This window comes from Botryllus schlosseri, chromosome 10 (genome assembly GCF_051294905.1).
Source record: "Botryllus schlosseri isolate E-star chromosome 10, Bs_hap1, whole genome shotgun sequence".
NCBI lineage: Eukaryota > Metazoa > Chordata > Ascidiacea > Stolidobranchia > Styelidae > Botryllus > Botryllus schlosseri.
In genome coordinates, this window is record NC_137245.1 from 17,713,637 (window position 1) to 17,738,845 (window position 25,209).

Here is a 25,209-nt window from a genome sequence, read left to right on the forward strand (position 1 = left end):
TGCTAATGCTGATGACGAAATTTTTTATCAACAAAATTTATGATGGACTATACATAACCTTGAATACCGCCAAAAGTTACATTCGATATATTGAATAAATTTTGTTAAAAATATTTATCTACGAAATGAGCATAATTATGGATAGTTTCGTGATTATAGTCTTTTCAACTAGTATCTCCACCTACAGGTTCGATGGCCGCACAGATTTAAAATTGGAATTTCTCCACAAACATGTTCCTTGCACAGATTGATTTATCAGGATAGGCCCTGAAATTATTTGAAGGATCTTGAAAACGTACATTGTACGTAAAGCACAGTCATAATATAAAGTGGTTTATTTCAAGGTGTGTATCTGTTCAAGGTAATACAGAAAGCAATTTCCGTCGACAAGACATACCCTGTCTAAGTTTGGACTCCTGTTCCGCCAGCCGAGCTTGCAGTTCATTTCTCTCCTTTTCGAATTTTTGCGCGTCCTCTTGCCTCGCTAAAAAGAGCGCTCTCTTATGCTGCAAAAGTTGCTTGTTCCGTTTGCTCATGCTCTGAAAAAACACGGTGAAAATGAATTGTCAACGTGAGAGACGCTGGAACATAACGATGGTATTTTCTTTCCGGGGTTAGACTGGCACGTTTGTAGCACAAAAAACAGTGGCAAGAAGTTAACGCTCAGCGGTCACGTGGTTTTGATGGTCCCTCTGTCTTTATTGGCGATGGGAAAAACTTGACAACTGATATCTCTTAAAAAGTGAAATCTCTTCAAAGCTAAGCTAGGACCAAAGTGAAAAATCCAAATCAAAAACCCATATTGATGAAGATTTGTTCCAACACTACTCTAGACATTTCACCTTCCATTTTACACAGAACGAAGCACGCACAAACGAGTTATACACTAATTCTACCTCGCTCCCACGAAATACCAACCAATTTTGAAAAGTTTAATCGGATATCTCGCAAATATCAGACTTGACGGCTTTAACACTGGAATCACGTCAGGACAGTGAGATATCCCAGTGACTCACCTTATATTGCAATGATCAAGATGAGAACTGGCAGCGAAACCATGTTATGACAAGTGACAACACCATAAGACGGTCGAAGCAAATCTAATTTTACACGCATTGTTTCAAATACAAGTCTCTGCAAGACGCTCAAACCATTCCTTACCTGTAAGGTATCATTCCAATATTTGTTACGTTCCTTAATCTCTGCGTTATGGTCTTCGATGGTCTGCTTGAACATGTTAATCTTGTTTCTCTGTTCTTCTTGAAGAGACACGACGTAGGCGTTAAATTGTTCCTTGAAAAACATGACGTCAAACTTTTGGCACCATTACAATAACGCGAGTATAAAGCTCACCCTTGATTCGATTTCGATTCCCTTGTACTGGTCCTCGATCTGCATGACGATCGACAGATGGTTCATCTTCATGCTTCTCATGTCTTCGATCACGCGAGAGAGGGTGTTTCTGGCGTGTACGTATGGCACATACGCGACCGCCTTGTGAGTCTGTTCCGGCGGGTCTTTCAACGACCGAGCGCTCACGTTGAAGGAATTTTCGCGTAGAGCGGGCATTGATTCTGAAAATGATAACAGCAGAGTTAACTTACCGCGGATACTTTTTCAGAAGTAATCACTGATAAATGCAGTCAACGTTGTTATCAATTAGTACAGGTAGAAGTAACGCCATAAATTTCCACTCAATCACAATTAAGTAGTTTCAAGTAGATTTTGTCACATATGTTAAGCAGTTGATCGCGGGTGGCGACCTTGGAAATTGCAGGGTGCATCTTCATGTCTAAGAACGCAAAATGGGTAATGACACTGCCATTACAAATTGGTGCAATTTTGGAAAATACATTGAGTTACTGTATTTTTTCGGACAGTTTCGCCCATAAATGTGACGCAAGGATATCCCAAAACTGTATTTTACCTCACAAAATCCGTATTATTAGGAGCAAACGTTACTAAATGGGGTTAACCGAATTTGAAATGTAGAAAGACAGCATTTACCGATGTTCACTAATGACATGACTCATTCGAAAAGCATAAAACGGCATAAATTGGGTAATATGAAGATATTTTCTGTTGCAACATCTAAGTTCTGTACCCCCAGAAGCTTGTCTAAAATTGAATACATACACAGATTTTCTGTTCCTGCTTATAAAAACCATCAAGTACCTGCTGAACTATTTGTAAAATAAATAAAGAGGCATACTTGTCACGTCCATTTGAGCCGATTTCGATTTTTTAGATCTTCCACCGTCCGTCATGGCGCTGGCGGGTCTCTTTAGTTGCGGCAGACTCCCGGTGAGTTGGTCGGGAAACGGCAATCGCTGGCCAGGCGCCGTAGCGGGACGCTTAGAGTTTTCCTTGTCCTCTGTTCCTTCATATTTCGATTTACCATTTATTCTTCCGAAAGCTCGACGGAATGCGGATTTTTGGTTTTCGTCTGCGGACGACATCTTGGGTTGCGTCCCTTTAGAATCGGAAACTTTTTCGTCGTTGTCTATGACCGTGTTGCTAGTCGGAGGGGGCAATGGTGCGACGTCCATGCTGGATTCCTACAAAAATGAGATGACCAGGCGATGAAGTTCGGACAATGTCGAAAATTGAGATTTCGGGACCGCGTCATGTCAGGGCGTCGATTAAGAATAGTGGGACTACTCCCAAAAGTAGTCACAGAAGCACCAGATCATCTCCAGTTAGCAAAGCCACTGTTATCAAGCAGCTATCGCAAACAATTATCATGAGAGGATCTTTTGGTGTCTGCTGTGTGTGGGGTTACCACATGGGACCATGATTTGGCAAAAGTACTACGCCCGTCTTTCTGGGCTAGGCAACGGCGACGGTTTTGCTCGCTAGTGAGCTTTAGGGGACAGCCAGCGGGAATCGTACCTAAGGTTTCTAGTCTGCGAGAACAGAGGTGCAGTACCGATGTACTGTAGCTGCAAATAAGTACCATAATATTAATGACATTTGATAATCTGAGACAAATGTTTAATAGCATTTAAATTTAAAAAGTGACATCAACGGTTCATAAATCATATACAATCGGACACACTTATCATCAGACACAATACATACAAACAGTTTCTGTACCTTTAAGTCAGTGACACTTCCCGGCAGCTGTCCTTCGTCATTAAGCACTAGAGCCGGATTTGAAATCCCTTTCATCTGATCTGAGACTTTCGGAACAGGCTGTTTCTTGGCCGTGGTTTTCTCGTTAGCCTGAACGTTCTCGCTAACGGTCCACGCATCTGAAAGTTACCGTACTGAAATTCATTTTGTCACTGGCATTGGAGAGTGTAAGACTGTACCTTGTCTAACGCTGGATTGACTTCCGGCGGATGCGAATGATGAGGACGCGATCTCGGGATTTACCTCATTTTTTCGTGCCTTCCTTTTCTTGACTTGAGGACTACCGAGCTGGAAGTAATTCAACATCAATTTTACATAAGTATTATTATATTCAGACGTCGTCACTGGCCAGTAACAAATAGACTACTTCTAGTAGGTTTCGCTAACTTGCACTACTTAGGCTACTCTACTTAACATTTAATTAGGCTAAACTACTTACTTTGGACTATGGCAGGGTTGTGGCCAACTCACAAGGTTCCGAGTCACATGTCAATCTCACTTTTATATTTTCGACTCGACTCAAGTCGGGTTATTTTCAATTCACCACCGAGTCAAGTCCGAGTCCACAAGTCAGCTAGTAGAGGGTTAACTCCAAGTCATAGTGTTTTGACTCGAGTCCGAGTCCAAGTCATAATGTTAACTGTTCAGTTTAATCCGGTTCAATCCACTGTATTCAACTCTGCTCTAGTGATATAGAATGTCTCGCATTCATAATATAGTAATTTTCCTCAGTTTTAACAGTTTATGGCCCTATTTTCAAGTATCAGGACTGATAGACGAATTACCAATAATGTGGTAACTTTACTATTCTCCGAAGTTACAATGAAATGTCTGTCTTGGCCGTCCTAGTCATATTACTAGCCATTCCATCTGGTAGCATGGAGCTTAGCAGTTGAAATCCCATATACCGGTATCCATATATCAAAATGGACCTGCCAATTCATATTGATCAACTTACTTGCAATTCTTCCCCTTCTCCAGACTTGATGATGTCATTAAGAGGAACTATAAATGATAAGGAAATTTAAACACTAACGGCATAAGAACTATCACAAAATATACAAACACCGACCATTTTCTTGGGCTCTACTTTTATCCTTCTTCTTCCCCTTTACCTTTTCCATAACAACCTTGGCGGTTGTCAAGATAATTACAGTCCAAGCTGTAGCTTTCGTGTATTTTTTATATTTTAGAGCTTATAATGTAATATGTACGGTTCTCTATAGAGAGAAAGAATATTAAATCATGCAAAGATCAACAGTTATCATTCTGTCATGAGTGATCGAAGAGTGTTTTCATTGCTAGGTCCATAAAACCTTTAAATAAATATATAATTTCCAATTTACACATCGATTCAGGCGGTAGGCTATAAGCCAGGAGCGGCCAACATACAGCCTGTGGGCCGGATCCGTCCCGCGACGGCATTTTGAGCGGCCCGCGAGTCTACATACATTTGCCAGCGAACATTTTCGACCATGGACATTACCAGATTAACTGCTAACTGACAGTCACATGCTTCCAAGAGTTTCTACGCCCAACAGGCCGACATGCTGCCAGAGTTCAAAGAACTTGATTGACAACTTTAATCGACCACAGATGTCTTCACAGACTTTAACAGCTGTTGAAGTACATTACATTAATAAATTCATTAAATACTGTTTTTCGTCTCTATGCTTCATACATAAATTGCGATTTATTCCTCGTATAGGTGGATAAATACGAGATTAGTCTATCGATTCAGGTATCCGGCCCACCAACAGCTCCATTTTCCCATATCCGCCCCGTCGACTGGAAAAGTTGCCCGTCCCTGCTATAAGCAGACTATAAATAACAAAAAAGCGGTAGAAAAATTTGTATATCCAATAGCAAACATAGAATAGGCTATTACATGCCAAAAAGATTTTTTTTTTAAAGTCCAACTATTCATGATCGTACCTCTGGTAAAAAGCCAACTAAAAGTTACACAGTTTACGAAAATTCGATGATCAAACAATTCAAACACATCTGTTAAAAGCAATTTCTCGAAATGACAAACGGATATTCATGGTTATGTTTATTTATTAGACTTGCTCAATGCATCTCCAGTCAATATAGAATGACATTCATCGATTCAAAAATTTGTGGACATTATTAAATCTGCAGGTACACGTGGTCATTGCATACACATTTATTGATGATTTGTTACGAATAGGACTTGACGCATGCTAAAATCCAGGATCAAAGTAGAGAATAATATGAAACATGTTATGATTGACAGTGACGTTTACACAGAGACCTTTACATCTGGCAGCAATCTCATTACATCTGCCTCGGAGCACTCTAACGGATTCTGTCTTATGTCAACAGTTTTGAGCACATGACAAGATGCAATGGTCTTCAAACAGCCCACATCAACTAGCCTATTCCCTTTGAGTGATAGCAACGAAAGACTCGGCATATCACAAATTCCTGTGACATCATCAATTTCATTGTCATCAGCCCAGAATTGCTCACAGCACCGCAGAAGATACAACGGACCGCACAGGGATGTCAAACTGTTTTCGGACAAGTTGAGAATTTTTACACATGAAAAATACTGCACATGGTACATCCGCGTGATACCGAAATCGGATAAATTCACGTTACCATTGTCGAGCTTGCCAGCGGAAATATTTTGTTCTATCACAATCTTGCTTCTCAAGTCGGCGAAATAATTTCTTCGGGACGAATCGATGCTTTTTAATTCGGAAACGTACTTGTTGATATCTTCTCGGTACTTGTCAGGATCGATGATATTCATCAGTTGCACCAACGTGAGGACAATCCACTTGTTACCAGGTTCTAATTCGTTCAATTCGATACAAGAGTCTAATTCCGTTTCAAGGAGCGCCGATTTCGTTTCGCCCAGGGTCTGGCGAAATTCATTGTTGGTGAAAAAGGCAGCATTTGCGAACATTAATTCACAGCCTACGTCAAGCTCCACTTTTACGTCAAAACAATGGAGTCTAATAGAAAAATCTTCTATCGGTACATCGTCGGATAACTTGAAAAGCCAAGCATGACAATATTTCACAAATCCGTCCACAACAGGTTTCCATATACCTTTCGCGATAGCACTTCCAACACTTATACTGCAGTTGGATTCAACTGAATTTCGCGAAGATGGCTTCCTGAAAACGCACGTCACTGCGTTAGATTCACGGCTGAAATGTGCCGAAATCAATTTTTGGTTCTTATCCCCGCGCCCAACCAACCATTGATGGTAAAACCATGCACTTTGATCATTGGGGTCGGTAAAAAAGGCATTTTGAACATACTCCAATTCTTCCAATAACTTCCCTTCTTCGATTTGTTCAGAATACTTCAAGCTTGGAAAAAGTTTGGGCAGTAGCTTGCTACGATAATGCCACGAGGAGTAATTCGAGAAGTTATTTTCTATCAAATGATTCGTCACTTTGAGTTCTTCATCGATCGATACTTCAGGGACCGAATGCTTCACCACAAATCGTCTGTAGTCCCAACAGTGGAAATTCCTATCGTCAAACTGGAGGAACTGGTTGCATAATTTCAATTCGTCTTCCCACGCTGGGGTTGGCATGGTGAGCATAATGAAACATCTGTGATGCCAGCAACCATACGACTTTGGGTTATTTCTCAGGCATGCCACCAATAGTTCCAACTCGTTTTCACATAATTTTTGATAATTTTCTGCGAATTCATCCTTCATGGTGAGTATTGCGCGTTTTCTGTAATTCCACAATGATGATATGTCTGAATTTTTGTATAGTAGCTCAGCGGTAACTTTCAAGCCGGCATCGTCATATTCTTTATTTCCGATCTTGTAAAACGCAATACTAGATGCTTTCTGGAAAAGCTTCAACTTCCTTTCTTGCTCCTTGCGTCTCTCCTGGTCCTGTTCTGCAGTAGTCTTTACTTTAATTCTACCGTGCATGTTCGAAACTCCTCAGCTACTAGCTGCAAGCGAGCAGGACACAATAGGCTGTTGAAAAGCGGAGCTAGACGAGCTAGTACCGTGTAATGCTAAAAGTCAGTAAAGTGGAATGTCGAAAGCGCTAGGATACATAAAGCCAATCATCGTGTGCGTGAATGCATGACGGTTTCTCTCTATTTATTATCGGCAACTAATCTGCACTGAAGCATTTCCATTGATCACATTGACTTGACAACCACTAAGCAGTGGTGGCCCTACGAACGGGGGGGGGGGGCTGGGCGAGACTTACCGGGGGCCCCTTTAAGTATCCAACCGTAACTTCTGGAGGGCTCCGCTCCCCAGACCCCCCTGACGCATCTGCTATTATTATCTGTCTTTCATCCCGTCAAGGTTTGGCCAGGTGCTGGATTCGGCAATGTCTATTATTGCATGTGTGCAAGGATAGACTACATCAAAACTAAGTAATTCTACCACATGCAGAGACGTGTTGATTATCGGGATACGGGACTTTTCTACCAAATGCAGAGATTTGATGATGATTGACACATCTGTACGGAATCATATTCTTGCTTGGCAGGGCTTTGGAGCCGGAGCCCCGGAGCCGTGCATTTTCACCGAAACTGGAGCCGGAGCCGGAGCTCTACATAAAATTCAGCCGGAGCCGGAGCCGGAGCTGGAGCCCGTTATTTGAGGAGTAGCTCCGGCTCCGACGTATTTCATAAGATGCTATTATATATGCAACAACCACATCTGCTGATTCATCATAATTGAACAGCAGGGCTGAATTTTAATGCTGTGCACAGCAATGGCATAGAGCAGTGGTTCCCAACGTGGGCGATATCGCCCCCCAGGGGGCGATTTGGCGATCTAGGGGGCGAAAATGACGAAGGGGGCGATAGGGGGGCGAAAATGGACAAAGGGGGCGACGGGGGGCGAAAATAGCGAAGGGGGCGATAGGGGGGCGATGACGCGTCAAAACGGCTGACCTTTTTTTTTTTTTTTTTTTTCAGTCATCCACCTAGCAATTCGGAGAGAAAAAACGTTATTTGCAGCTCTGAGCGGAGAAAGATGACCTTTTTTTTTTTTTTTTTTTAGTCAACCCACCGGTGATTACAGTCTGTATGCCCAATTATCGGTGCACAAAATTTTGGGGGGCGATGATCGGTGTTGACCTTGACGATGAGTCGAAAAAGGTTGGGAACCACTGGCATAGAGTAAAGTGCGTTCTGGTGCAGCTATGATCTTATCGACAATTGACAAGTATTCATTATGACGTCACAAGCCCGCACGGCGGCACCTATGTCTTCGTTGCTACATCGGATGTTACTGACGGCTGACAGACTCTAGATCAGTGGTTCTTAACCTTTTTCACACCGTTACCCCCAAGAAGAAAATGACAGGATGCAATTACCCCTTTTCAAAAAATAACAAATTACAGCTTGCACTCAAAGTGACGTCATAATGTACACTGAAATGCCTGTTGAGAATATCAAATCAATGGGGAGGCTGATGCTGTTTTTGTGTTATCCAGTGGTCAAATCTAGGAAAAGGGGAGGATAATAGATAGCATCCCATGCAATTGTCAATCGCAAACTTATTTCGTTTTTATGGACACCATTGAAGGAAATTCAATCAGAAAGTTCAACGCTATTATGACGAAAAATGGTTATTCATTTATAAGGTGAACCCAAAAGGTTACAACATCTTCCCCTATTTTCTTGGAAGGCATTTCGATGATGTCAGACATAATTTTTCTGACTGGACTAGACCACTACACTTTTCAATACTAACAACTATATTTTTACGATATTGTTACTGCATTATAGGCGTAAAGCTGAACTTAGTCGGCCCTTGTTGTCTTTCAATTTGCCAGCATATGTAACAATATATGATCCTCACTACTGCAAAATAAATTGGACTTACCTATAGCATTATACTAAACTACATTCGGCCCTGTTATTCATAATCACTATTGGTTCTGGTTACTATGATATCAGAGCAGGCATGGCATGTTAAGTGAAACAAAATATACAAGCTCGCAGAAATATGTGTTAGCCTACATTAATATTTACGTTATAAGTGCAGCTTCATAAGTTTATAAGAAATGTCACTTCGAATTACCCCCCGAAAATTGGCAAATTACCCCTTTGGGGGTAATTATCCCCAGGTTAAGAACCACTGCTCTAGATTACTATAGATAACTAACCTATGGGTAGATTAGTAATCTATATAGACCAGGAATGGCCAACCTTTTCGGCTATAAGGGCACATGCAATTGACGAACGAGTGCGCGGTCCACTAGCCGCGCCAAGCGGGTAAAATTTTCAAAGTTTATAAATAAACTAGGTCAATAATATTATTACTTGAGTATATTGCGGGTCTACTGTATACTGCCGGCTAGGCTCAGTTTGCAAGGACACGACTATTCGGCTTCTGGACACATCGATATCGAAGGTCTCCGATTATATGCGACAATCATTTTGTGCCTACATTTCACCGTCGACGATCTTTATGCGAGCGCAAATGCGAAAATACTTTCTCCCGTAATTGCGAATACAGTTGACTCAATCGGGTAAATTAGGCGTTTTGTTTTTCATTTTCAGTAGGGGGTAGGCTACCAAGCAAGAAATCGTGTGACAATTAAACACTCGAAGCGTGAAGAAAAATTTGAAAACTGTATTTTGGGCACACAGCGAGAAAGTTGACCTTTTTTCTTTAGTCAACCGACCACGAACTGGGAAAAATTTACCATTTTTTGAGAATTCTACTCCGGTTTTGCAAGTCTGAAAATTCTGAAAAAGTGTCCTCTTTTTAGATTTCCAAAATATGGTAACCCTAGCGTATGTGCAAGTGTATTGTGTAGTATACACTGTACTGCAGAGGTCTCAAACACGCGGCCCGCGGGCCACATGCAGCCCGTGAAGTCATTTCGGAATTTCAAGTCTTCGACAATATATTCAAGTGTCATATATCTTTTTTTGGATTTAAGAACGTAAAATTCATTCTAAAACTACTACAAAAACCTGAAATCTAAAAAAACTTCACCATCACATCACTTCTAAAATCTACCGTGCAGTGGAAGATCGCTATTACGTCACATTTCAGGTTCGCATCCCGATGATAAAACATGATTCGTTGATGATTTGTGACTGAAAATTGTGATTGTTTTTTGGTACGACCTTTCGTCAAATTACTCGATTTTGGCTTGACCGGGTGATAAACTAAAAATGACTCGAGTTAGTCGGGCCAAACGGTAAAATCAGAGAAGAGCTTGCGTCTCGGAATATTGACTTGTGGTAATCGTACGGACACAACAATCTATGAAACTGTCATGGGGAATAGTAATATATCAAAAGCCCGTAGCTTGTGTTGCGTAGGGTATATATATATATATTCTCTATTTTCATGTTATTATCGGTGGTGAGTGAGGTAGTGGTACGCTCCACAGCTGGATTCTTCGGCAATTGTTCACGTTCATTTCTATTCCAGGGGTTCTTAACCAGGGGTCCGTAGCCCCTTCCTGGTACGAAGCAGCACATCAGGGGGTACGAGATGCATTGAGGAAATGGGCTTATATATGCTGTGGAATATTTTATGGACCAATTTAGTCAACTGGAAAATATTCTTCGCGCTACGCGCGATTTTATGTGGATGGGTTTTCTCATTTTTATATTGGTACCACCAGAACTGGTGTTAACCCTTTTGAAGGGGGTGTATCATATCTGATATGGCAGAGAGAGAGAGAGAGAGAGTCTTTATTTTCATCGAACCAAAATACATAACAAACGGCAGTGATGGTGGTACGGAAAATATGCGTGCACAGTATTCGGTATTAGATAGGAATGATCGATAAGACCGTGAAGGTCATCTAGTTTGATCACACCAGCATCAAACAGGTACACTTGACTCAGAACAGTCTGGCTGTAAAAAAATGTTTAGTTACGAAAGGAAAATAGAAAAAAAATTAAACAATGGTAGCAAATGATCAATGAAGCAATGTCTGGGCGAGGTAGGGCAACAGTGTTAGTGTAACGACAAGAGGTGATCAAGTAGGGCATATGTCTCTGTGACCGATTTCTCCGTGTTGACACGCCGTAGGCATCGGGTTCTTGGTTTTTTGAAAAGCTGAGATTTTTCTCATTCATTTGGTACCTTACTCAAAAATTTCAGTTCGCAACGAAAAAAAAATTACGAAAACCGGAAAAAAATTGGTTATCACCTAAAATTTCCAGATATTTTCCGAGTGGGAAATTTTGTCGAAAATTCTGCCTGAACATCAGAAGTCAACTTGTACGGTATACCGTGCAACTATAGAGGATGTAGGATGGAGTGACGCCCCATTGTTCTCTTCAATTGAATGCATTATGACGCTTTAGATAGGTCATGGTCTAGTGCTTAGGGACCGATATTCTGTTGCGAATCAAAACTGTGTACGGTAAGTAGCCAGTAGGTGAGTACTGCGCTGTTAATTTGGGACTTGTATATGTCTATAAGTCTGGTGGACTGATTGGTATGGATGAAGAAATGATATGGGAGGATTGGGAGGGAGTGACGGAAGAAATTATATATTTCTTCGGAGGCTTGGATAACTTGAGAGGAGCTTCGTGTGCAGAATGTTCTGCCAATTTTCCCACAATAAAGGAGCTTAAAAACACGGCAAATCCCATGATCATCCAACTCCCGACAGCAACATGGATGATTATAGAGCGATCTCCATACTGAGGACTGCATGTGAGTCAGCCAAATGCTTGATAAAATCAGTTCCACCATTCGAGCAGCTTAATCTAGATTCTATTTCATCATCCATAGAGTAGAGGAGCTTAATTCCAGATATTGTGGAGTTGGCGTTATTGAACCAGTTTTACCAATATTAATCTAACATTTGCCACCAAGCTTCTTCGTTGTTTGGCTTTCCACAATTAGGTGCTGCAATGGTTTTGCTAAAGGTTTTCGATGAGTTGGTGCGTGTATAAGAGGAGGAGCCTATTACTTCTGCTTTTGGTGTCAATCGGCATGAGTCCTGTAAGGAATTATCATTTGCAAAATATTGTCAAAATAGTAGATGGTTTGATATTCACTTATGACGTAAATATGGTATTCATTAATTTAGGCTCTCGAGATGCGTAATAATTTCTGAGGTGGTCAGTAAAGGGTCAATCACACACAATCAAACATTCCAACGCGCGGTTTTGTTCTCACTCCAACCACAGCCACAGGGTGGCCACACTGAACAAAACAGTGAACAGGCTGCGCGAGTCCAGTAACCGCGCGAAAGTTTGTCTCCAGCGAAGCTTTCGGCTGACTATGCACAGGAATAGTTTGCAGAACTGGAATAATGTATGATTTCGAAGAGACGCTGATTTCGTTGGTCAGGCAGCATGTGCATTTATATGACCAATCGACAAAGTCCTACAGGAAGTCTTCTCTTCGTGAACAGAGCTGGACAAGCATTGGCAAGGCCTTGAACATACCAGGTGAGAAATGAAATATTGTCTACTGTTATGTCTATCTTATCTTTTAATTAATTGTCGTACAGCAGAAGAGGCTAAAGCTAAATGGGACTCTTTAAGGCAGAAGTACATGAGGAATCGCCGTGATGGGAAGAGACTGAAGAAAAGTGGAGCAGGGGCAAGCTTTATCAGTGAGTGGCCCCTTCAGAAGCAGATGGCTTTCATCGAACCGTATGTGCAGTCAAGAACGTAAGTTTGGTTCGCATACCATACCATCTTCCTTTCTTCGAATTGTCCTTGTTTCATCTCATTTTCAATAAAACACGAAACTTCCATCTTCACCGTTATATTTATTTAATTTATCTTTCATCAAATAACCTATGCCTATATGTTCATTATATCGCAATCAGTGTATTTATATTTGATGAAAATGTTATCAAGGGGATGATTAGGCCGTATGATGAATAATATTACGAGTCTATGAAATCATTGACTACCGATTTTCTCGCACACATTACAAATTCACTTCTTTTTGCAGGACATCCAGTAACATGGATAAAACGATCATGATCGAGTTAGTACAGGAGGAACCCGTTTCTGCAGATTTAGATCCTGAAGCTGAAGCTATCGAGGCTCAATCAAATTCTACGGATCTGGAATCTACCGGGGACGTGTTGTCATCTCCTACACAAGAAAGCTATAGCTCTCCCTTGCCATCAGTCTCTTCAAAAAACTCAAAAAACTCAAGCCTCTTCAAAAAACTCAAAAAACTCAAGCCGCCTATCAGTCTCTTCAAAAATATCAAGCCTATCTTCAACACAGAACACAAGCATGACTCCCGCGAGAAAGCGTACGGAGGTGCTAGACGACTTTGATTCGCTTGTTCTCAAACACTTGAAACAAGATTCTGATGAACTCGACTACTTTGCCAGATTTATCACAGGATCACTGAAGACCATCGAAGAACCTAAGAGATCTGAAGTGATAGAAGAAATTACGCAGTGTATTTCGAAGGCGAAACGTAATGTTCTAACTGCACAACAAATCAATACATGTACTCAGTGAATTCAGCTGTAATGTTTTCATTGAACAACAAACCAATACATGTACTCAGTGAATTCAACATGTACTCAGTGAATTCAGTTTCAGTGAATGATTGGATGACTATTGAAATAGTCGGTGTAGGCATTTCGAACGTTTTTTGCAATAGTAGTGGAATTTCCAGTATAATGATCCATCGAACGATCCTCAGGAATGATATCATCCGTAGAAGATTCGGTATAGTTGGGCGAATGTTTGAGCAGAAAATTGTGGAGACAACAAATTGCCTTGACCATGTTATCCACATTTTCGACCTTTAGGGGGACAGGCTTTAGTAGAATCCGGAAACGTTGGACGAGGATGCCAAACGCATTCTCCACGACACGCCGTGCCCGAGATAGTCGTTTATTATAAACGTATCTCGGTTGGGCCAGGTATTTTCCAGGGTATGGTCTCATCAGGTGATATGATAGGGGGAAGGCTTCATCGCCAACAAATACATATGGCAACGGAGGCTTTCCTGGCTCAACTTCCCGATCTGCAGGTAGCTGCAGTTCATTTGCAGCTAGTGCACGCCCAAATGGTGAATCGCGGAAAATTCCTCCATCCGATTCGCGTCCATAGCTTCCAACTTGAGCGAAACGGATCCTGTACTCTGCGTCAACAACCGCCATCAAAACCACACTGTAAGTTCCTTTGTAGTTGTAAAACAATGAACCACTATTTGCGGGACATTCCATCTGAACATGTTTCCCATCGATTGCTCCGACACAATTTGGGAACTGCCACAGTTCTTCAAACTTTTCTGCTATTTCAACCCACTCAGAAGCAGAGGATGGAGTTTTCATATATGTCCATCGCATGTTATTCCATAACGCCGCACAAGTCTCATGAACAATGTTACATACAGTTGAGCGGCCGAGGCGATATGATCCAGCGATTGTTCTGAATGAGTCCCCATGCGCGAGAAATCTCAAAGTGACAGCCAATCTTTCCTCTACAGAAACAGCTTTCCTCCAGTTGGTATCGAGTTTGGCGATATCTTCTCCAATCAGTTGGATTAGATAATGAAACTGCTGTGGTTTCATCCGAAAGTAGTCGAAATAATGCGCTTCTCTTTCTAATTCATATTCCTTGACCAACCTGTGATATTCTCCTAGCTGTTCCCGCCGTTGTAAAATAGGATGCACCCAGATCGATCTGGCCTGCATCTTTTTTTTTCAATCTTCTTCGAATGCACAAAATTGCCAAGGCTTTCTTCTGATCAGGAGTTAATATCATACTGCAAGATATAAATACACTGCAAGGTATAAATACAGAGTCATTGATGTGATATGAAGATACAGAGGTACCCGCAACTCTGCCCAAAGCAAATGTACCACAGCACACAGATTTGTACTAACTACTGGATTTGAAAAATGCGCAACTACCGGTATAGAACTACTTAATTTTCAAAATGGGTAGTTTGTTCAAATCAGACTAGTTATATTACACCAATCGCTATGCAACAACATCACCAAAAGCCTTCTGTCTTTCTTGTCTAGTACCACAATCGCCATTCACATGCATCGCTCACTGCCCTCGTACGATATGTCAGCACGACAACCACAGCAACAAAATAGGTACCATCGCCCTCTCGTCGCATAGTCATTCGGACGGAATCGCGCTCGCGATCATTAAGATAAAGATACAAAGAAATGCTCCGCCGCATCGATCGCTGTTGATCTGGTCGCATTGTGTGTGATCGACCCTTAACAAAGTAGGCCCTGCTTCTACATTTTCTAAGTAGCCGATATAGGCTTACTCTAGCAGATTTTACCCACTTACATGTACTACCGGTGGTTATTTTTTTTCACTACCTGTTAACTTACAGTAAAGGTGAGGCAACAGTACTTACTTTTTGCACTCTCAATTTTGTAAAGTAAGATTTTAGTTAGGGATTATAGCCATCATGTGTATGATTTAAAATGCCATAAAGAGGGATTGCAACAGTAACTACTTGAGTACATTTCAAATATTATTCATCCTCCTGAAGTGGTTTTTACATGCCGTGCTGGCAAATTTTTCCAGATAATGGAGAGAAAGAAATACCGCCTAAAATATCCGACAGGTAAGTTCACTGGTATTCTATTCAGATTTTCATTCTCCATGGAAAGGAAGCATCAAAACAAGCAGTAAACAGTATCCTCGGATAAATTCGTCAAGACCATTGATATCAAAAGTGGGTTGATTTAATAGTTTTACAGACTTATGAAAGTGTGGAGATCGTGGAGGATGTACTGGACAAGTCCGTGATGCACTTTAATAGGATTTTTTAACATAGTTTTGTTCGCTATGCCTTTCAGAAAAAGCAAGCCAAAATTTCTAAATATTCAAAAGGGTTACGTGATGGATTGAAGGAGGTATCTAAAGTAGGTGAAAATTAGCCTTTCTCCAAACAGTTTTTTTCCCTATGGGACGAGTGCTGCCTATTCCCATAGGGGTTCCTTCTGTCGCCAAGGAAACCAATGCAAAGGTTGGAACCTTGACGTGGTGTGTTGGCTTTTTACACTAATACCGACCGGCAGCGTCTCTCAATGCAAATCACCTGTAAATTAAAAGATATTTATTGAAAACTGAATAGACTCTTGAAGGTACAGAGCTCAAACATACAATAAAATCATATTGAAATAAACCCCAATATTTTCGGCTGACACTCATTGGGGATAATTGCTAGCAACAACAATTCTCTACTAGTTGCTGACGATCATGCCTGATGAGTGTCAGCTGAAAATATTCGGGTTTATTCTAATTTAAATGAAGATCGTCCTGGACAGTTGAACAATCATCATCTGAACCACATGGAGTACTTTGTCTGTTTGGATATTTTCTGTTGTACCTTGTTTTCAGATCATATTTTCTGCAGACTGTGTATGCCGTAGAATCGTTCCATACTGAGAACAGATATACCAATGGTATCAAATTAGCACATTCGTCAATGTTGCTCAACAGCGTCATAAAAAAAAATCGGTTACGAACTTACAACTTCACACTATGGAGCTCTGTACACCAACACAAAGTCTCATTCCCAACCTATACATTGGATACGCCAAATTTCAAAAAGTAACAGACATTAGCAATTGCATATATATATTCAAAAATTGCTGAAGAGTTGAAAATTTCAAATCACAATTCTGAATCGGTTGGCTGAACTTTTCTATCCATGAAATGCAGCTGAGTCAATAATCAGACTGCTTGAAAGAAAAATCCTGAAAAATAGTTTCATGGTAACATAATATGAATTGATCACCCATAATTCATTCAATTTATAATGTAGGCAACCTCAAGATTAGTACAATTTTATCAGTTCAATACACCACAAAAAATGTGATACAATGAAAAGACAGGAAGATGTCGAAGCGACTAGGAGTAGTCTATGGAATCTGACACCCACCTTGGCCTAGGCGATGTCAAGAGGAGGCATGCACACTGAATGAAAGTAAAGAAGATAGTATAGAAAAAGAAAGCGACAAAGAATAGGGCGGCATGTCATGGAAAGCGAGATCGATAGGTCAGTCGTGGTCCGGTAATCTTGAGGATGGACTGTATTTATTTAGTAGTAATTGCTTGTATTTCGACTTGAATGTGGACATGCTTGTCGACTGTCGGATGGCCGGCGGGATACTGTTCCACACATCAGGTCCGGCATATTTGATAGAGCGATGATCTTTTCGGTCGATCATATGATATTTGGACGACGTGGACGCGCGTGTGTTGTACTTGTGCGCTTTTGATTCCGAGCTTAAGAAGTCATTGAAATATTCGGGGCAACGACCGCAGTGGAACTGATACATAAACTTGGCGATTTCTTCATCATATCCTCATTCTTCGATGAACAAGTTACCATTTCTCTTACTGAAGCTCCAGACGTCTGCATAAAATATAAGGGTATATGTGAATCATGTTTAAAACTGCAATCACTCGATATATGATTACTTACCCCTGTATGATTTACTTAATTTTTGTTATGAGAGGACAACATCCTTGATTTCTATGTGTTGGAGTTTCTCTGGAAGTTGCTCCCGAACTGCGGGTCATTTTTCTACCTCCTTCGGTAAATTCGAGTATCAGGTTCACTGGGACCATTAGGCAGCTTCTAATGGATAAGATATTCATGATGCTTCCTCTCATCTGCTTCCGGCACTAAATCAGGTCTACGAATCCTGAAGAATAATATTTTTTGTTCTTTACTAGCCCGTTTATTAGAGTAACTGCAGCCTTAAATCGCGCAATGAGTCGCCATATTCCGTACACTAACTGTTCAACTGCACCTGTTATGAGAACAGACCTGGCGAATAACTAAATCGCGAGAAAATCGTCTAACAGCGGAATAAAATGCCATTCCACAAGTGCTGCAGCTGATATTATTTACCTTAGCGACGCGCGTTGTCCCTAATCACTCAAGCGTAGCCAGCCTAAACGGAGAACAATGGGTCGTCACTCCATCCTACATCCTCTATAGTGCAACTTTTCATCGTTTTGAACATTAAACCTTGTTCTGGGGAGTTTTATGAGGGGGTCTATTAATTGTGGTCACGCTTCGGTGATTTTTACGAACTTAGTCAAGGTAAAGTTCAAGTTTGTGCCGAAATATGAGTCATAAACTGGTTTACTATGACTGAAAATGGTTGGATATGACAAGAGAAAGTATTCTTCGTTGTTTCATGCCATAAACTTGGCGGTAGGGGTCCGATTCGGTATTTATCTGGAACTTGACCATTATGACCACTCACTGACCACGCCCATATGTGAATTTTTCAGGTATTTTTGATTTTTTAATATCGGTAGAGCCGAGCGGTTTACGGCCATGGTTGACGGCTTGTTCGAAACCTGGCAACGGTGGCTACGCAGTGAAGCATCATTTTTGACTCTCTGGCGCCATCCCGGGGGTCAGCCTTGGAAAATGAGAAAGAGAGAGAGATTTTTTAGAGAAAAATTTTGTTTATTCAGTCTTATAAAGAAAACTTAGACATGTCATTCTGTGTCGATCGATGGCGAAAACGGTAGAGGACTATACTCCGCCCACTTTTAAACTGCAACAGACCATATTCAAGTCACGGTGAGGTCACGGTATGAATTTGAAAAGTGTTGGTCAATTCTGCAAAATATGCCCCCCTTCAAAAGGGTTAAAAATGAAAAGGGGCACGGGGTAGCCTATCTTACTGAAAGCACAAGGGCTATGATCGCTAATAAGCTTAAGAAACAATGTTATTACGATGGAACAAAAATGATTATATTTAAGTTGTTATTAATCTGTTCCAATATAGTAATCGAAAAAAATCTAACGCTGGTTTAATTTGAATGTGGCAATGACAGTAACAATAGCCCACTTATCACGACTATATCAGAAACCTCGATTAGGCTACACCGCTCACATGCTCTGATATCAGGTCAATCTTTAGTAAATTCTAAAATATTCTACATAAAATTGTGGCACGTCAAAGGTCCACTAGCTGCAATATTATAACCTGACAGCTTTCACGATGTTATCATGCGTCCTCTCACATGATGTCTATAATTCATTATTTTTACAAATTATGCCCGGCACGAAAACTATTTTATTTAAATATTTGAAAATGTGATTTTTCGTGCCAAGTGTGCATAGTATAATAGTAAATGACATTTTCACGATGTCTGTGGAATGCCTGCCTGCAAGCTGACGTCAATAAGGCCTATAGGGTGTGTGATTATCTCTTACTGCTATCTCTCTCTCTCTAGTAGTTTCCCTAAACGCATGAGCGATCTCGTCTTCTTGTTGTTGTGATTGTGCGACGTGTGTGCATGTATGTATTAGCACCCACGTCTTGTGAGTTGTTGGAGCAATAGGGATTAGGCTAGTCGATGCAACTGTTCTTTTGTATTTCAGTTTGATCATTTATTACGGTATTTAACCTATGAATAAATGCAAAGTTGCACATGATCAAACTTAATACGGATTAACCATGCCGAAGCTTTCTTGCCCAATCCAAGACTGCAATTATGAGACTGAATCCGAAGATACGGCCGGCGCCGTCACACAGCTCAATATCCATGCTACAATCCACACAACAGGTCCTCATGTCTCGCGTTCGAGACCACCTGTCATGGAACGACCCGTCATTTCGCGTGGCTCCACGGGCATCCCTAAAAGACGGAGAAGCGGAGGCAGCGGAGACAGCGGAGGCAGCGGAGAACGGACCCTAAAACGCGGAGGCAACGGAGACGGCGGAGAGAGCCAAAAATGCCGATTCCTAAAAGACGGAGATAGCGGAGGAAGCGGAGAGCGGAGCTTTCGGTCATTAACCTTTACAGACACGCGCGACATAGCGGACGGATACTGAAAGCGGAGTTCGGGACCCCGCGAAATGGACATAGCGGACGGTTATATAATATAGAAAGCGGAGATCAGGGCGTATCGGAAGATGTTTCGAAGCAGTGGAGAATAACGGAGAAGTCAGCCATGCAAGTTCAAGGCCAATTTGGCGACTGATTGCCCGTCGATGAGATGACAAAGCGGACGGATACTGAAAGCGGAGTTCGGGGCTCCGCGAAATATACATAGCGGACGGTTATATAATATAGAATGCGGAGATCAGGGCGTATCGGAAGATGTTTCGAAATAGTGGAGAATAACGGAGAAGTCAGCCATGCGAGTTCAAGGCCAATTGGGCGACTGATTGCCCGTCGATGAGATGACATAGCGGGCGGTTATATAATACAAGGAAAGCGGAGATCGGGACGTATCGGAAGATGTTTCGAAGCAGTGGAGAATAACGGAGAAGTCAGCCACGCGAGTTCAAGGCCAATTTGGCGACTGATTGCCCGTCGATGAGATGACATAGCGGACGGATACTGAAAGCGGAGTTCGGGGCCCCGCGAAATAGACATAGCGGCTCCGCTATAGGAAGATGTTTCGAAGCAGTGGAGAATAACGGAGAAGTCAGCCATGCGAGTTCAAGGCCGATTTGGCGACTGATTGCCCGTCGATGAGATGACATAGCGGACGGATACTGAAAGCGGAGTTCGGGGCCCCGCGAAATAGACATAGCGGCTCCGCTATAGGAAGATGTTTCGAAGCAGTGGAGAATAACGGAGAAGTCAGCCATGCGAGTTCAAGGCCGATTTGGCGACTGATTGCCCGTCGATGAGATGACATAGTGGACGGATACTGAAAGCGGAGTTCGGGGCCCCGCGAAATAGACATAGCGGCTCCGCTATAGGAAGATGTTTCGAAGCAGTGGAGAATAACGGAGAAGTCAGCCATGCGAGTTCAAGGCCGATTTGGCGACTGATTGCCCGTCGATGAGATGACATAGCGGACGGATACTGAAAGCGGAGTTCGGGGCTCCGCGAAATATACATAGCGGACGGTTATATAATATAGAATGCGGAGATCAGGGCGTATCGGAAGATGTTTCGAAGCAGTGGAGAATTACGAGGAAGTCAGCCATGCGAGTTCAAGGCCGATTTGGCGACTGATTGCCCGTCGATGAGATGACATAGCGGACGGATACTGGAAGCGGAGTTCGGGGCTCCGCGAAATAGATATAGCGGACGGTTATATAATAAATATATAATAATTTTCATAAGAGATGAGTAAAGCCCAGAATATTCATCGCGTTCCGCGCGCAGTGGATGCGGCATAAATAAAGCTACACTATATGGTATTTTTACGATGCACCATATTTTTATTAGCGTTTACTAATCACGCAAGGTGTTTACACCGTATCCTATAATGTGACAAAATTCTTCAGGTCAAACAATAAGTTAGATCAAAGATTGTCCCAGCGCGCTATGGCGAGGTGGTGCGGGATAAATATTATGGTTGGATTCTCGTCGACCAATGGTGTGTTCACCGTTGCTTCAATGACTCAACGTCAAGTTCATTGCGTCAGGTATTTCCCAAAGCCTTCCTCATGTACTTGCCCAAGCACAACAATATGCTATCATATTCTAGCTGTAGCCATGTCATTGAAAGACAACACCACGCAGAAAGCGGTCCCCTGCAATTTGAGTCAGCTCCTGAAAATTCGCAAGGGTAGGACCAGGAAGTCCGGTCGGAAAAGGCCTCGCCGGGTAGATTTTGACTATACCGTAAATAGTACACCAGCTCACCATTCAACACCAAGAAAACAGCAACCCAAACAACCGCTATTGCATTCTGATCTATCAATGATATCCGACGAGCAGATGTCTGAAATCAATGAAGAAACAGCGCCATTGGACTTGACGACCGACTCTGTGAAGCTGCCCGCCCTCAATGATTACCCTTGGCTTTCGTCGTCAAAGGAAGATAAAGATCCGCAGCATGTGATACGCCAATGCTTGAAACCTGAGCGATGGCTAGATGATGAAACAATAGAGCGAGCGATAGAAGCATTTTGTACTGAAAAACCTTTGGTTTTGTTTTTCACCTCGTACAGGTATCAATGGACTGAACAAGATCACAATGTGCCGTCGCTATGCCGATTTGCGCGTAAGCACCAAGCAGCGAACAAAGACTTCTTCATTTTTCTGGTTCATGTTCCAAATCACTGGATACTGACAGTAGTTAACTTGAGTACCAAAACTGTACTGGTGATGGACTCTTTTATATCTCATAATCGGACGAGATATGAGGGTATTTTTCGCAACTCATTCAAAATTGTCAGTGCTTGCTTCAGGGTTGCGAATGTGAGATGCACAATTGACGACTGGCAGTTCTTTCTGTGCAGGGACGTTAAACAACAGGAGAACACATTTGACCGCGGCATACATGTGATGGCAAATGCTTATTGCGTGACAAATAATTTACCTTTAGCGCGTGATTTTCCGTCTGGAAAGTGCCGAGTCTGGGTAGATTACGTGGCAGGGATTCGAGAACGGTCAACTGAGAACCAACCGGTCGTCGACCGACTGACGAAACGCAATCAGAATCCGGTTGTATTTTGGATGATTGGAATGCAATATCAGAAAGTGATATTACATATGCAGAGCTAGCCGATCCCTCATCTGCCATTGGTGTCATGAATAAATCGAAATGGGATAATTGCGACAGCAGCATATGTGAAGGTAGTAAAGACCAAGATCAGCAAATAATGTGTGTGAAATGTCGAAGATGGTTCCACAAGTCCTGCCTAGTCGATGAAAAGGCTGATGAGATGACATACTTCATTTGGTACCGCAAAAACTGCTTAGCTGCTAAAATTCAGCCGTGAACTTTTATTTAACCTTTTATCATGACTGTATATATTTTCTTCGTTTCATTCATCGTTTCATTTTGGTAACATCTGTATATAATTTGTAAAAGATATTTCGTTCATGAAGTGACATGTGTTAGCAAATAAGGAGAAGATCGAGTCGAGCAAAGGTGGATTGTTAAGGCCAGGCAAAATGCACCGATATTAGGTTCATAGCAAGTTGTTACGGAGTTCGCATTATAGTCACTAGTGCAGAGGTCTCAAACTAGAATGTGCTCACGGGCCAATTTCCTGGTTTGATGGCGTCGCACGCCGCAGCACCAATAACGCTGATCTACAGGATTTTTGCGCCAGGACTTCTTCGGGTCAATTATACCTAATTTGGGGGCGCTGAATACGAATCTGACGTTATTTTTGCTTTATCACATCACGTTGTTCAGATATTATATATGTTGAATATTTTTACTTTTTCGTGGTAATCAAGTAGATTTGGGCTATTTCCCGTACTTACTGAAGTGGTAATGTTTCGCAATTATTTCAAAATCTACCTGAACAGTATTCTGGATGAACTAATTACATTTGCAATTCGGTTTTTGTAAAGTAGAAAGTAGTTCAGTATAATATTCCACAACTATCATCAGTTAAATTGTCATACGAAACGCGTCCGCTGTCATCTCACCGATGGGCAAGCAATCACCGAATTGGCCTGAAACTCACATGGCTGACTTCTCCGTTATTCTCTGCTGTTTCGAAATATATTTCGCTACGCCCCGAACTCAGCTTTCAGTATCCGTCCGCTATGTCATCTCTTCGACGGGCAATTAGTCGCCAAATTGGCCTTGAACTCGCATGGCTGACTTCTCCGTTATTCTCCACATCTTCGAAACATCTTCCGATATGCCATGATCTCCGCTTTCTATATTATATAACCGTCCGCTCTGTCTATTTCGCGGAGCCTCGAACTTCGCATTCAGTATCCGTCCGCTATGTCATCTCATCGACGGGTAATCAGTCGCCAAATCGGCCTTGAACTCGCATGGCTGACTTCTCCGTTATTCTCCACATCTTCGAAACATCTTCCGATACGCCCTGATCTCCGCTTTCTATATTATATAACCGTCCGCTCTGTCTATTTCGCGGGGCCCCGAACTCCGCTTTCAGTATCCGTCCGCTATGTCATCTCATCGACGGGCAATCAGTCGCCAAATTGGCCTTGAACTCGCATGGCTGACTTCTCCGTTATTCTCCACTGCTTCGAAACATCTTCCGATACGCCCTGATCTCCGCTTTCAGTATCCGTCCGCTATGTCTATTTCGCGGGGCTCCGAACTCCGCTTTCAGTATCCGTCCGCTATGTCATCTCATCGACGGGCAGTCAGTCGCCAAATTGGCCTTGAACTCGCATGGCTGACTTCTCCGTTATTCTCCACTGCTTCGAAACATCTTCCGATACGCCCTGATCTCCGCTTTCTATATTATATAACCGTCCGCTATGTCTATTTCGCGGGGTCCCGAACTCCGCTTTCAGTATCCGTCCGCTATGTCGCGCGTGTCTGTAAAGGTTAATGACCGAAAGCTCCGCTCTCCGCTTCCTCCGCTATCTCCGTCTTTTAGGAATCGGCATTTTTGGCTCTCTCCGCCGTCTCCGTTGCTTCCGCGTTTTAGGGTCCATTCTCCGCTGTCTCCGCTGTCTCCGCTGTCTCCGCTGCCTCCGCTTCTCCGTCTTTTAGGGATGCCCTGGCTCCACTGCCGAGGAATGGCAAATATTCCTCAGAAAATGGGATGATTTTAAAAAAGGGACCGAGATACCCGACATGCTAATCAAGAGCCACCTTTGGCAATGCTGCGAGATAACTTTATCGAACGACCTCTTCAAACAAGTCGGTGACTTCAATCAGGTCAGTGAAAGTGATATGCTGAAAGCTATTGAATCTCTAGCAGTTGTCAAAATCGCCACAAGCATGCGCACCGTTGCTCTATTTTCGGCCCAGCAGGATCAAGGACAGTCCTTCAGTGCATTTCTAGCCGAGGTGAAAGCGTCTGCAAGAATTTGCTCATTTCAAATGAATTGCACGAAGCCTGGCTGCACTCAAGTCAATGACTTTTCTGATAGAATTGTTAAGCATATTGTCATCGCCGGCCTGGCTGATGATGAGGTTCAGCGGCAAGTCCTTAGTGTTGCAAATCTCGATGCAAAATCGCTAGACGAAACTGTCCAGATTATTGAAAACAAGGAATTAGCTCTACGTGCCACCTCCTCCACATTGAGAAATCAGCATGAATCTAGCGTTGCGGCCAGCACTTCTACTGGCACGCCGTTGCCCGATCTCTCTCAAGTCATCAAATGTGGCAAATGTGGCAGTGTCATGAAGAAGTATAAATTCTTGCATGGGAAGTTTGGTAAGCCGAGGTTGCGCGAGTTTAAACAATGTCTAGCCTGCTGGAGACAAAGCAA

At 42.3% G+C, this 25,209-nt stretch overlaps 3 protein-coding genes and 1 long non-coding RNA gene across 5 annotated transcripts in view; 1 reads left to right on the forward strand and 3 right to left on the reverse strand.

Moving 5' to 3' along the window:
* Positions 1-4,349, reverse strand: part of LOC145448519 (uncharacterized) — a 58,922-nt gene extending 54,573 nt beyond the window's left edge. Inside the window, exons 1-8 of the mRNA XM_080326926.1 lie at positions 4,208-4,349; positions 4,094-4,140; positions 3,315-3,423; positions 3,097-3,254; positions 2,213-2,558; positions 1,354-1,574; positions 1,162-1,293; positions 398-539 (exon numbers count right to left, since the gene is read on the reverse strand). Coding sequence (XP_080183052.1) covers positions 398-539; positions 1,162-1,293; positions 1,354-1,574; positions 2,213-2,558; positions 3,097-3,254; positions 3,315-3,423; positions 4,094-4,140; positions 4,208-4,259 — 1,207 coding nt within the window. The 5' untranslated portion in view covers positions 4,260-4,349. The remainder of the gene's footprint in view (positions 1-397; positions 540-1,161; positions 1,294-1,353; positions 1,575-2,212; positions 2,559-3,096; positions 3,255-3,314; positions 3,424-4,093; positions 4,141-4,207) is intronic.
* A 2-nt stretch (positions 4,350-4,351) lies between these two features.
* On the reverse strand, positions 4,352-7,223 carry LOC145448522 (geranylgeranyl transferase type-2 subunit alpha-like). The gene has a single exon (XM_080326928.1). It carries the CDS (start codon positions 7,064-7,066, stop codon positions 5,399-5,401), a length of 1,668 nt encoding a protein of 555 aa, XP_080183054.1. The 5' UTR covers positions 7,067-7,223; the 3' UTR covers positions 4,352-5,398.
* Positions 7,224-11,553: 4,330 nt separating this feature from the next.
* On the forward strand, positions 11,554-13,639 carry LOC145448454 (uncharacterized). Of its 2 annotated transcripts, none has more exons than XM_080326838.1 (3): positions 11,554-12,540; positions 12,606-12,765; positions 13,055-13,639. In XM_080326838.1, the coding sequence occupies exons 1-3, from the start codon at positions 12,402-12,404 to the stop codon at positions 13,389-13,391; spliced, it is 636 nt and encodes a 211-aa protein (XP_080182964.1). In that variant the 5' UTR covers positions 11,554-12,401; the 3' UTR covers positions 13,392-13,639. The 2 variants fall into 2 exon arrangements, with proteins under 2 accessions (XP_080182964.1, XP_080182963.1); XM_080326837.1 differs by having other exon boundaries at positions 12,206-12,540; positions 12,603-12,765.
* A 3,030-nt stretch (positions 13,640-16,669) lies between these two features.
* On the reverse strand, positions 16,670-18,071 carry LOC145448455 (uncharacterized). Its single transcript, XR_013917920.1, has 2 exons — positions 17,537-18,071; positions 16,670-17,467 (listed from the first exon to the last, which is right to left on the reverse strand). It is a non-coding gene; the product is annotated as an uncharacterized LOC145448455 (long non-coding RNA).
* Between the last annotated feature and the right edge of the window lie 7,138 nt (positions 18,072-25,209).

What these genes read in the sequence shown, in the direction of transcription:
- LOC145448454 (XM_080326837.1), top strand. Translation starts at nt 12,402, where the DNA reads ATGTATGATTTCGAAGAGACGCTGATTTCGTTGGTCAGGCAGCATGTG. An exon ending in CAAGGCCTTGAACATACCAG is followed by an intron (nt 12,541 to 12,602) that starts GTGAGAAATGAA and finishes ATTGTCGTACAG; the next exon opens with CAGAAGAGGCTAAAGCTAAA. An exon ending in CCGTATGTGCAGTCAAGAAC is followed by an intron (nt 12,766 to 13,054) that starts GTAAGTTTGGTT and finishes TTCTTTTTGCAG; the next exon opens with GACATCCAGTAACATGGATA.
- LOC145448522 (XM_080326928.1), bottom strand. Translation starts at nt 7,066, where the DNA reads ATGCACGGTAGAATTAAAGTAAAGACTACTGCAGAACAGGACCAGGAG.